Here is a 13,268-nt window from a genome sequence, read left to right as displayed (position 1 = left end):
GGGCATATATGTCATTCACTCTAACGGAAGACTAAATAGGGATACATGACTCAATCTTACATGTCGATATGCTATTTAATAAATATCGAGTCGGTGTATTAGATTATGACATGTGTATATCTATTAGTTTTTAGACGGTAGAAACACAAATGTTCTCAAAATATGACGAAGGATATATACATATCATTTATAATAGTTCGATGGTACATTTGTCATTTTTTCATTGTTTTGAATAGAAGAAAAAAAGAAGATATTTTAGCTTCTAATCTCAGTCTTGTTGACTTTATGAATTAAATGAAAGGGAAACAAAATTAAAAGATTAGGAGATGTTAGGTAAGACTATTTACTTAAAAAGGTCGTTGTAAAAATTAATAAGACTTAAATTTTGTACTCCCCTTCGATAGGTGGCGACATATGTTTTCGAAAAATTTAATCACGCGATATCTCGATAAACGCATTGAATTTCGATAGAAAAATCAAGCAAATTTCATCTATAGCTCCACACTAACCACAACATGTTCATTTCTCAGGTATATCATCGTACCACAATTATGTTATAATCAAGTTCAAATAGTCAATCAAAAAAAATATATCACTTTAGAGTGATTTGAGAGTAAACACTCTAACTCATCTCGTATTCAATTAAAACTAAACTTTATATTAAGACCGAACAAATAAATCGAAACTAATGAAATTCGTTACTTGTCCTATTTAGCAAATATAGAATGAATTCAAATTTTTTTTAAATAAAATATTTCATCAACTATAAAAAATAATTATTAATTTTTTTTTTGTCATATTTGCCTTTATGAGGCTTTTTGCTTTTATGGGGTTCACGCTATAAATCATACCCTATTCAGTATATTTGGTACTACTCGTTTCCTTTATACTTTTCCTCTCTAGCGGTTCTTCCAATTCTCCTTTGGGGTTTTCATCTATCGGTATGATTTTTCTCTTTCTCAACGAGTTTTCTCTATCAATCGATTGCTTTTTGTCAATGAGTATGAATTTTTTTTTGATTTTTTTGATGCTTGAGATCGATTATAGGTGTTTAATTTCAATGAAAAGGGGTTAGTGCGCTTGATTAGCTTGAGAAATAAGGAAGGAACACTGAAAGAATCAATCTTTTGAAAAGTTTCTGGAGGATTTTGAAAAAAATGAGATTTGGGTGTTTGGTATTAGTTCTAGTTACTCTTTTATGTGAGTAAATTTTGGTTATTTTACACTTAGTAGGATTTGTTTTGATTGTTATGGCTTTTAATGGAATATTGTGTTGCTGCTATTTTGGTTTACATTCGAAAATGGTGGTTAAGATGTTGCTGTTTTACTGTTTCAGTTTTTTTGTTGTCACTCGGGAGCTATGTTGCTTGTACTCTCAGAAAATGTTGCTGCTCTTGTGTCGGATCCTTCGAAAGTTCGATACTTTTTGAGGGTCAGACATGTATCCGTCAACATTTTTGACGAGTTCGAGCAGCATAGGTTGGGAGAAATGAAACTAAACTTTAGGTTCTGGTACTGATTTAACAAGTATATATCAGTTCTAATCAGCTGACTGCAGCTAGCTTGGGGTTGAAACGTAGTAGTTGTAAAATTGTGATATTTTAAAGCATCATTGTTGAACATAGGAATGAATACAGTATTGATATTTGGGTTGGGTTTGAGCTTTGGGGGGGGGGGTTTGAGTTAGAGACTGGTTTTATGTTATCTGGTGTTATATTTCCATCTGATACTTTTCATTATTGTGTGGGACTAAATGATGATTGAGAAAAACCTGCAAGGGTTGGCGACGTTGGTTGGGTGAGTGGTTTCCCACATGGGAGCCTTGGATCGATTTCCCCCACCAGCAGCCTTCTCAGTATCCTGTGTGGTTAGCAACTTATTGCACAGGAGCGGGTTTACTCAGTGTGCACCTGAAGGATAGCGTTTGTGGGTTTCTGGAAAAAAATGATATGGAGAATATGACTGGGAATACATGTCAGTTATTTTATACAAACAAGTTCTCCAAATCCATGGATCCTAATGGATGTTTGAGTGTTTTAACCCAATTAATAATCCAGGTTTATATATTCAGTTTTGAGAAGCAATCATAAATTATTTCTCTTTTTGATAACTTGAACTACTATATTTTTTCAACGGATGGTTTCGAGATAGGCCAGACTCAAGCTAGTAAAATGAAACTTTGTAGGGCATTGTTTTAGTACTTGATTAAAGAGTTGTTTAAATTGACGTGATTTTGTATCCAATCCATACTAATTGCTTTCATACTCTCACTCCCATTTGATTCTTAAACAGAAAGAAGGAGAAAACAATGAGCCGCTTTTCTGATTAATCCGCGAAGACCAAACTAATTATCACTCATCAAAAGTTTGTTAGTCCCATTTGTGCATTTCACGTAGTTTGCTTGCTCATACACATATGTTTGATTTCTATAGTGCATTTTGTGATTGTGAGGTCCGTGATTATTTGTGAATTTCATCTTTTACAGATTTCATGACTATCACCCGCGTTGGGTCTGATGAAGATATTTCCGTTGATAAGAAAAACTCAGTTCCATTTCCAACATCAGCCTCTGAAAATGAATCTTCCTGTTTTGATTGCAACATTTGCCTTGACTCAGCACATGATCCTGTAGTCACCCTCTGCGGTCACCTCTACTGCTGGCCTTGCATTTACAAGTGGCTCCAGGTTGAGAGCTCTGGACCAGGATCAGTAGAGAACCCTAAATGTCCAGTCTGTAAAGCTCACATTTCAAACTCCTCTCTGGTGCCTCTCTATGGTCGTGGGATATCATCATTAGAGTCTGAACCCAAGAAGGATCAGGCAGATGTAGACATACCTCATAGGCCTCGAGCTATTAGGACAATGACACCGCATAATTCAGTCTCTCCAATTCCTCGCTTACATCAGAGACTTCGTCAAACTTCTGTCTACCCTCCACGACCCTCCACATTTCAACATCACCAGCAATATCTCCCCCAAGCCTTTGGTAGCTACGCAGCTTTGGCTCCATCTAGCTTTGGGAGCACAGCAATGACCAGTTTGTTCAGCCCAGTGGTTGGTGTGTTTGGAGAAATGTTTTCTTCGAGAATGTTTGGAATCGCTTATCCTCATCCTAGATCTTATCTCATCCGAGGACGCAGTGGTCTTAGAATGAGAAGGGAAGAAATGCAGATGGACAAATTTCTCAACAGATTGTTCATCTTTCTTTTCTGCTGCTCTATCTTGTGCCTACTCCTGTTTTGAGGTTCATATAATGTTTATCTTCATCATATATTTGTATAAACATGTGGTTGTGCTTACAACAATCAGGTAATAGTTCATAGTAGACTAATATAGACTAGTAAGAGATTTAGTAGAAATATAGCTTTATACACCATGCTAATGTTGCTTCATTTCCTTATCTTTATGCCTCTTTTGGCAAAATTGTACTGTTTCTTCAGAAAATAGCAACAGATGAAACATGTTAGTTTGTTTATATTGTTGATACTTTGAGTTGCTTTGTGCATGGAATGACAATGTTTTCGATTTTTTCTGCAAGAGAATGCTAGGTGGACAAATTTTGTTTAACTCATTAGGTTTTATGACCTGAAGATTGCATGTTCGAATCTTGTTATGCTTAATTAATGGAATATGTTTCACCGCGATAGAGGGCTTATTCGTATTGTGATTAGTGTTTATTTGGTTAACTATTACTCATTTTATGCAAAGTTAGACGTGTTTAAACAAGCAAAAGGTTCGCAATTGACAGAAGTTTTATTCTTAGTAAATGGTTCTAAAATGTGTATTAGTTGCCATCACAAATGGAAATGATGATCATTTTGCATGACATAGCTTAAACTTTGTTGTGCTTGATGCTCCTAAGGACCTGATCTCATTCTACTACTAATTCATAAATGTATGTCCATGACAACAACATACCTAGTAAAATTTTACAAGGGGTATGGGAAAGTAGAGTTACCTTAGGAAGGTAAGGAGAATCTTAGAGGACCTTCGGTTTGAGTATAACATATCAGAATAGTGAAAAAGGGAAAAACGATAGTGGAGAAACAAAAGAACTACTAAGGAAACAATAAAGATAGAATAATGTGATAACCTAAATGCAATCAACAACAAGTGCTGGTGGAATCAAAAGCAAAACACTAGAAGAAAATGACTAAATCCCTCGAAAATCAAGACAACACTTCATACCTACTAATCTTTTATTCTTATACGTGATTTTTCACCCTTCTATTTAATGTCATGTCCTGTTTAATCACCTCTTTTCAATATCTTTTTTGGTCTACCTCTACCTCTCATTAGGGCTGCCTATCGGTCGGTTCGATTTTGAAGTTTATCAGTTTGATTTATTGGTTATCGATTTGTAGATATGCTAAACCATTAAGATATTGTCTTATCGGTCATTAGTTTATCAGTTTTTATCGTTATCGGTTTAACCGTTAAGATTTGACAAAAAAAGCATTGAAAAACACTTGAAAACAAGGTGACAAACCAAATGTACCATTCACATGAGTTCACAAGTTACATTTTTCTCAAAAGCAAACACTTGTATATATATTGTAGAATAACCAAAAGCTTGGGACAACCAAAAGTGGAAGTAAGAAACCAATCTTAAGTCAAGGACTTTATATACAAAATGGTACAAATATAATTGTTAAATTTACTATCGAGCTATCGGTTAACTCGTTAAGAAAAAAACTAAAACCGTTATGAATCGATAACAAAAAAATCATATTCGTTATCAAAATCGCTAGACCAATAATCTATTACGGACAAACCAATAACTTTTTTTCAGTTTGAGTTATCGATTCAGTTTGATTTCGAATAACCTACCTCTCATTGTACCTGCTACATCCATCTCTTGCACTGCTTCATTAGGGCATCTGCTCATCTTCTTTTCACGTGTTTGAATCATTTCATTCTGTTTTTTTTTTTTTTATCTTGTTATCTCAAATATCCTCATTCTAATCCGTTCAAGGGTAAGAAAAATAATTGGTATTTCTAATTATCATCCCACTGATAATTACAATCATGTTAAACAACACCTTGCTTCCATGATATAATTTACAAACACACTATCGTCGTGATTATGATAATATGAATGTGAATTTAAGAAGATGAATTAGTCGATGCCCACACTAGTCCAATAACTTCATCTTAGACTTAGGTACCTAATCGATCCCTTAACATACTTAGTTTCTTCTTCTCAAGATTTCGAACTTAATACTTCTCGTTAAGAGTGAAATAATCTCATCCACCTACTTACCAAAAACGTCCTACTTTGTACATTTAAAGGATCATACTTGTTCATTTATCATATAAAAAGGGACGAATAAAATCAATCCCTAAAACTTAAGGGGTCATAAGTGTGACTAATTTTTTAGTTTTAAAGATTAGCTCAACTCGATTTTTCACTTGCTTAGAACCAAAACCCCTACAATGGCGAAAGAGCGAGTAAAAGCTTCAGAAGACGAAAATGGAGCGACTCCATCGAAGCGGCAACACAAATCAAAATCCAAAAGAGAAGATGAATCTGAATCTGAATCTGAATCCGAATCCGAATCCGAACCGGAACGAGAAGTGAGAAAACACCGCAGAAAGAGAAGTCGAAGTTCTAGAAGAAGATCGCGGGATGATTATGACGATTCGGATTCTTCATCATCTGGAGAAGATTCGTATTCGGACTCTGAAGACTCGTATTCGGATTCAGAGTCGGGTAGTAGTTCGGAGTATTCGGATTCGGAAGAGGAGAGGAGGCGTAGAAAGAGGAGAGATAGGAAGAGAAGAGAGGAAAAGGAGAGAGAGAAGAAACGGAAGCTGAGGAAAGAGAAGGAGAAGAAGAAGAGGAGGAAGAAGGAGAAAGAGAAGAAGGAGAGGAAGAAGAAAAAGAAAGAGAAGGGGAAAACTGGTGCTGTTACAAACTCTTGGGGAAAATATGGAATCATCAAGGAAACTGATATGTGGTGAGCAACTTTTCATGGCTTTAACTTTTGTAGTGTTTACTTGTTTGGATTATGAATTGAATTAATGCTTGAAATGTTGGTTCGGAGTAGTGATTTGAAGTGTATTAGTAAAGGAAATGACTTCTCTTTTGATAAAAATGTATTCTTTGGCTAATACTTGAAAGACTTAACTACTTGATTGTAAGCAAACTACAACAACATACCCGGCATTATGCTTACCTTTTGTATTGGAGCTATTGATATCTTCTGGTTTGTATCTCTTGTTTCTTATGCATCTTCTTGATGCCTTTAAAAGATATAATCTTACTTCATAAAAAAAGGAGACAATGCTGTCTTTACACTCCCCACCCTACACATCTTTGGTTGTGATAAGGTTTATGTTGGCTCCGTTATCTGTCCTTGAGACTGGCTTTGTGAGCAAGCTCACACAGGCGAGTGATTATTCTACAAATTTTAGGCTTTACCCCTTAATGTAACTTGAATGCTCTGAACAATCATTCAATCTATCCTCTGTTCCATTATATAGGTTAGAACATATGATTTCCAGACAGAGCCTTACTTTTGGATCATTTTCTGGCATAATCGTTAAGAGGATGCAGCATTTTGAGTAGTGAGAGACATGCTATTGACTCCTATATTGTCCAGAAAGAAGTCAGTCATATTGCTGTATATGAAGATATACCTTTTTTTTATATTGTGGTTGGACCATTCATCTGTGCAGATGTACCTTTTATTGATATAAAGGAGAGTGGAAATTTCTGAATTCCTGCATCATTACGGTGATAATATGTTTATGCTTGAACTAATTACGATGGATTCTCGTCACCTTCTTTTGTGTTCCAATTTTATTTCAGAAGGTTGCAGGAAATGTTTTACTCTTCACTTTGGTGTCAGTTTTAATGATCAGATTGTTTTTGTACAGATTTCAACTTTAGTTATTGCTTGTTGTAGGAATAAACGGCCAGAGTTTACCGCATGGTTGGCAGAAATAAAGAAGGTACGTAGTGGCTTTTTAAGCTTATGCATGTTGATCATCCACACAGGACTTGTTGCAGGATATGCCAATTGTTTTGATAAATATTTTTGGATAGGTCTTCATTTTCCATTTAGTGCACTATAGTGCATTTCCAAAGGTCCCCATTAAAAAGCTTCCATTGCATAGTACTTATCTACATTCTCTTTCTATTCAATTTTGTGTAAGATATTATATCTAGTTGTGGAAGTTCTCATTTCTTATGTCATTTATAGGTGAATCTGGAAAGCCTGCCAAATTGGGAAGAGAAGCAATTGTTCAAGCAGTAAGTAAATCAAGAAGGGATAAGCTTGTTCTTATTAGCACCTGTTCTTTCCCTTTCTCTACCTCTGTTTAAGCAATATATGCAAGGAGCTTCCAATTTTTTATAGTCAGCTATTGTGCAGATTCATGGAGGATCATAACACTGCAACCTTCCCTTCTAAAAAGTAAGGCTACTGCACTATTTCAATCTAAACTTTTTTTTCTGGTTGGGATGGGTTTTTTTTTTCCTATATTGACAAAAAATGTATTGAGTTGGGTGTTCTGTGTGAGGCTTCTAGTTCCTTGCAGGATGATATGTGTTTGTACACACATATACACGCAGAGAGATAGGCATACAGATGCTTGATATTTGAGTTATGTTATAATCATCTAACAGTACTTCTGTTATTCTTCATTTTTGCAGATATTATAACCTTGACGCCTATTACAGACGTAAAATGGAAAAGGAAAGCAGAAGAGGTGTCAAGAAGGTTGTGGACGATGAACGTACTGTCTTCGATGATGAAGAACAGCGCAGGTAAGTCATGGACACGGTTGCCATTTCATTTGAAAAATCGTTTTTTGGTTGAGTAGTATGAAGTCAGCTAAGGGCATGACACAAATTCAAATACTGTTAGAGAACCAAGTTTGGACTTTTGGTTTTTAAATCTATAAGGATACACCTATTATCCACTGAATTTCAAGTTTCAAAGCTGGAACATCGGATTTCTTATTTAGAGGAAATAACTTTGAAGTTCCAAATTTCTAATGTGATCTCGTGCTCTTTGGAACTATTTGAACAGAGCCACTATCCTGCAGTGGTGGTATAGATTATTGCTTTGCCCTAGTTTAATCTTTCAGACCTGAAACCACATTATAATACTCAAAGATGGTGGTATGTATAAAATTTAGCATCCTGGAAGCTATAGGATCCCACATTAAGCAAGTACTATGTAGTTAAACATACAAGAGTATTTTTTTTTCCTGAAGACAAATCGGCTCCAACTTTTGTCATTGAAAGGGAAAAAAGGGCGTGGAGATTTTCATCTTTCCATTAAATTGGCATAGTCTGGTTTTTGAGTCGTTACCTATTCTGTTATTGTAGGCAAGAACTGATGCGAGAACGTGAGAAGCACAAGCAAGAACAGGTGGAAGCATTGAAGCGCGAGATGCAGAGTGGAATGGTATGTATTCTGCTACCTTGGTCCTTTCTCCATACAACAGGTGAAAAGTATATAACGTGACAAACTCCTCTCTTTTTGTTTGTAAATTTGAATCTCTAAGGCGCAAGCAATGAAAGAACAAGCTCAATTAAGAGAAGAGATGGCTTATCAATACAAGCTTGGTAACTTTGAGGTGAGAATGAGCCTTATCATGATACACTATTTTCTTTTTCCGCTCATCGATCTTATTCTCCGATGTCCTGATAGGCTGCAGCTGCTATTCAAAGACGTTTGGACCCTGATCTCCCTATGTAGACGAGGTTCTGCAAAATTTTGGTCTACGCTACTACGGATTACATTAGACTACATGTTTTAGTTTTTCTGTCTCCTTTTCGTTGAGTAAATATGCTTGCAGATTCATCTGCAAGTCTAAGCTTATTACTAGATATCACTAGGCTAGATGAGTTGAAATCTAGTTCATGTATTGTTGTGTAATATCATTTGCACTCCCATCTTTTTACTCTGTTCGATCTCCACCTTATTGATGTTAATCCCTAGTGGCAAATTAACCTTGCATTAAGACTGATGTCGATGCCTCTTATTTTCTTGCAACTCTACAAACAAGAAATATAAGCGTGTCAAATTCGTCCTATAAAAAGTTGCCTGTTTAACCTTTTGAAAAATTGAATTTGACGGATTAGATTGCTGTTGTTTGATCATTTCTAATGTAAGTAAACTTGCAAAAGATAAGAATGTACACCAAGAGTTGAGAGATGAGTTTTCTAAAGTGGTGGTCAGATAAATTATGTTGTATGAGGTAGAGTGTTCGCTGGTTAAGTACTTGCACGTTCAGAAGATGAAAGTAGAGAAAGTTAGGATATAGAGATGGATGTGTGAGAATACTAGAAGAGGTAGGACTAAGAAAGAGGATATTCTTGACAAGGTGGGAGTGGCCTCGTGGTGAACAAGATGAGGGGTAGGAGTCTGAGATGGTTAAGATATCAAGGGGCGCAACGGGCTTCCTTTCCTTTACCTTTAAACAGTTAGAGCCTCTTCTCTTATCAGTCCTTTCAGTCAGTTTCTTTTCGGTTAGCTACTTAGGATGAATCACACAGAGGCGATCTCAAACATAAGAATACAATATTTTTCAAGAGACAGAAGACCTAAGGACTCCACAAGAATTTGTCGATATTTCCGATTAAATCTTCTTGTTACTAGATTTTCTATAGGAAAAATTATCGGAATAATTTGTTATTCCTTTCCTCGAAAATGATCAGTTGTCCTAGTGAGTAGGTGTGAGAGGTTAGCTACATTGGTCTTGGGGGTAGGGATGAAGAAGTATGAGGAGAAATGATTAAACAAACTATGATTCATCTTATCATGGGCATGACCTTAGATAGGACGACATGAAGGTCGAGCATTAAAATAAAATATGAGTAGGTAATCGAGTATCGTCTAGTTTATCCTATCACTATTACTAACGATTTATTTCTCCTATATTTCAACCTTTACTTCTTAACTAGTGTATTTTCTTTTCATGTTAACTTTGTAAATATTCTATCCATAACCAACGTGGGACACTCAACATGACATATACACGTCTCGATTAATAAACGTTTCCACATATAAAAACATGTTCATGTTAGAGGATGCCTTAGTGATGAAGAATCCTAGACTTGTTTTTTGTTCTATACATTGGTGGCAACAATTAATGTTCCACACAACACAACAAATTAAAAAATCTTGAACAATGCAAGATTCCATCTTTTTGTATGTATATTAGTTGCACACCTATAAAAGGATTGTATATTCATAAATATACTAGATAGTGTACTTCCAATTATGGAACATGCAATTGAAGAAGAGCATGTTAAGACACTTTCAATGAATGAAAACAAGAAAATGCAAGTAAAAAACTTCATATGGTCTAAAGAAGAATGGCCTACTTTAAAACACGACGATTTTGGAGACGTTGAAGATGATATTCCGGTGATAAGTCTTAATAATCGTGTTCGTGACAACGATGATCAACAAGTTTATGACAATCTATGCAATGTTATGGTGAAAGCAAGTGAAGATTGGGGATTTTTTAAGCTTGTTGATCATGGGGTGTCTAGTGATATCGTTGAGAATTATATTACTCGTTTGCATGAACTTTTTGATCTTCCAATGGAACAAAAGCTTAAAGGTGGCAAGACATCAAGTTTGCCATTGGGGTATTATGCCTCGAATCCTGAGTATGGGGAAAATTTGCCTTGGGCCGAAGTCTTGCAGCTACTTCAATCGCCAGAAATGGTTGTTGAATTCGCGAAAAAGGTATATGGTGATCAATATCACACGTTTAGGTACGTATACACATACATACCACACTTGTTTTTTACTATCTAGGGTGTAATATTCGGTCTGCTTTGCCTAGTAGCACGTTGTTTGTACATGAAAAACCATGTTTAGTTACATATACATATATATACAATCTTATACAGATTAAGACGTTTCGATAAAGTATAATATATTTATTTTCAAATATATTTCTAATAAGCCTCTTCACAAGTATACACACATAAAAATTCATTTTAATGATCAAATTTTAATCCAAAATCTTGTCTTGCTCTAATTTGTACTTACCTCCATCCTAATACAAAAATAAACTTCTACCAAAGTTGTTGAGTTTTATCGAACCCCTAGTTTTTAAGGTTGACTCCGCCCCTTATTGGATGCATGCACTATACATTATTCTTCGAAAAACACTAATCTTTTGACTTATGATAAAAACAACCATGCAATGATTCCGTGAGGATTCCATGAGCAAATTCTCAATCAAACTTAAACTGTTTGATTCTTGAAAAACGAAATGTGTCGAGTAATATTATATTATTCTTCCAAACATACTAATATTTTGATTTATGATAAAACAGCAATGCAATGATTGAGTACATGAAAGAAATGGACAAGCTAGGAATGGTTATATTTAAAATGTTGGCACATGGATTAGGCCTTGAAGATGACTTTTTCTTTAGCAAAAATTTTGAAGAAAAAGAGGCAACTTATTTTAGGGTTAGTAGATATCCTCCTTGTCCTCTCCCAGAGAAGATTGTTGGTATAGGGATCCATTCAGACCCACAAACTTTAACTATATTGCATCAAGATCAAGTTGGTGGCCTTCAAGTCCTCAAAGATGATAAGCAATGGATTGGAGTTAGTCCTCTTCCAAATTCATTTGTCATCAATATTGGTGACACCCTTGAGGTCATATTCTCTCTCTTATGTTTACTCAAACAATAAAATTTATCGCTAATTCTATTTATCAACGGAAGGAACGATCAAGAAAATTTGTTAGCTTCGAGCAATTTAACGATGTCTTCAGTGTCGCAGTCAGAAATTTCAAAAAAGGGTGTGCAAGAATTGTATACGAGTACATTTTTTCTTTTGGATGAATCAGTGCACCAAAAATTTTAAAAATTAAACTACGTAATATACATGAAAAAAGTATGAAATATACCTGATTTTTTTTTTTAAAAAAAAAAGATAAAAGAGTGCACTAGAAATTTTAAAAATTAAACTACATAATATATATGAAAATTCTTGAAAAAAGTATGTAATATACATGATTTTTTTTTTAAAAAAAGTACGTAATATACATGAAACTTTTTGAAAAAAAAAAAGAAGATAAAAATTTGAAAATATACATGAAACTTTTTAAAAGAAGGGGCTTAAAGCTACTGCTAGCGAGATTTGAACTAAAAAATGCATAAAAACTTGGCTCTTTCAAGGCACCTTAAACCACTAGGCTGCAACACCTGGTTGTGTTAAGGGTGTTCAAAATACATTATTTAAGCATTTTATATATTATTTTACTTGTATATATATGATATAATTTCCCGACAAAGGATGTTCAATTGAACACCCTGAACAGTACGTAGCTACGCCCCTGGATGTTTTGATGATAAAGTTCATAGCTAATTTCATTTTTTCCAGTAATTCAAACGTTGACTTCCGTCACTAGTGGATTTCCTTATAATTGTTTTAACTTATATTATCTTACATAAAATTTAAGAAAAACTAGTGAAAACGTAATAATTTCATCACTAACCAACACCAGAGAATATGTATTTTATTTTAATGAAAAAAAGACTTTTTATCGTACCAAACACGTATGTTTTTAATTTTCATAGATTGTTTGAGTAATTATGATTAAACATTTGTGTTTCTTGTAGGCTTGGACAAATGGAAGATTAAAGAGTGTTATACATAGGGCAGTGGTGAATAAAGAGAAGCAAAGGCTATCAATAGCATATTTTATGAGTCCAACAAGTAATGCAATTATTGAATGCCCACCTCAATTAATACATCCAATTTATAATCCAAGAAAATATGTACCTTTTACATGGGCTCAATTGAGACACCTTCTTTTGACTACTAGGAGGGTTAGGGGCAAAGCAATTGCCCTCAATAAATTTCTTATATCTAATTGAGACTTTCAGAATTCTCAGCGTTCTATGCGATCGAGAGAAATAAATAAAATGTAACTGAATAAATTTCTTATTTCTAATCAAGACTTGAGAATCTTTTATCATTGAAATGTGTGGACCAAGTTTGTTGTTAATAGTGAATTTGTTTGCGCTTTACACGATCATGAAAAATAAACAAAGTGTGACCAAATATAATTAGCATTATACTAGTTTTTAATATAAAGAAATATTCATATGTTATAATTTAAAAACCAACCTTAAAGATAAGAAATACAATTTTATTGGATAATGTTACGGAAGATCCACGAAGAAACATATATTTATGCTTGATGGACTTAGTTAAGAATAAAGTTACGCGTTTATTATCAGTTATACGTTGAGATAGGCCATGAAGTAAAAA

The 13,268-nt window shown here is 34.5% G+C and overlaps 3 protein-coding genes across 6 annotated transcripts; all 3 read left to right on the top strand.

Moving 5' to 3' along the window:
• The first annotated feature begins 799 nt into the window (after positions 1-799).
• Positions 800-3,510, top strand: LOC107005321 (E3 ubiquitin-protein ligase RMA3-like). Of its 4 annotated transcripts, none has more exons than XM_015203886.2 (3): positions 830-941; positions 2,293-2,364; positions 2,486-3,510. In XM_015203886.2, exon 3 carries the CDS (start codon positions 2,491-2,493, stop codon positions 3,241-3,243), a length of 753 nt encoding a protein of 250 aa, XP_015059372.1. In that variant the 5' UTR covers positions 830-941; positions 2,293-2,364; positions 2,486-2,490; the 3' UTR covers positions 3,244-3,510. The 4 variants fall into 4 exon arrangements, with proteins under 4 accessions (XP_015059371.1, XP_015059372.1, XP_027769651.1 ...); XM_027913850.1 differs by having other exon boundaries at positions 2,293-2,368; XM_027913849.1 differs by having other exon boundaries at positions 2,293-2,392.
• A 1,878-nt stretch (positions 3,511-5,388) lies between these two features.
• Positions 5,389-8,985, top strand: LOC107005510 (RNA-binding protein 25). Its single transcript, XM_015204119.2, has 8 exons — positions 5,389-5,960; positions 6,912-6,957; positions 7,209-7,258; positions 7,380-7,421; positions 7,661-7,774; positions 8,342-8,420; positions 8,521-8,592; positions 8,667-8,985. Exons 1-8 carry the CDS (start codon positions 5,437-5,439, stop codon positions 8,712-8,714), a joined length of 975 nt encoding a protein of 324 aa, XP_015059605.1. The 5' UTR covers positions 5,389-5,436; the 3' UTR covers positions 8,715-8,985.
• A 1,256-nt stretch (positions 8,986-10,241) lies between these two features.
• Positions 10,242-12,871, top strand: LOC107005972 (gibberellin 20 oxidase 3-like). Its single transcript, XM_015204611.1, has 3 exons — positions 10,242-10,744; positions 11,315-11,645; positions 12,614-12,871. The coding sequence occupies exons 1-3, from the start codon at positions 10,242-10,244 to the stop codon at positions 12,869-12,871; spliced, it is 1,092 nt and encodes a 363-aa protein (XP_015060097.1).
• Positions 12,872-13,268: the final 397 nt, after the last annotated feature.

This window comes from Solanum pennellii, chromosome 12 (assembly GCF_001406875.1).
Source record: "Solanum pennellii chromosome 12, SPENNV200".
Lineage (NCBI taxonomy): Eukaryota > Viridiplantae > Streptophyta > Magnoliopsida > Solanales > Solanaceae > Solanum > Solanum pennellii.
Note: the sequence above shows the minus strand (reverse complement) of the source record. Positions and strands in the feature narration are given on the sequence as shown.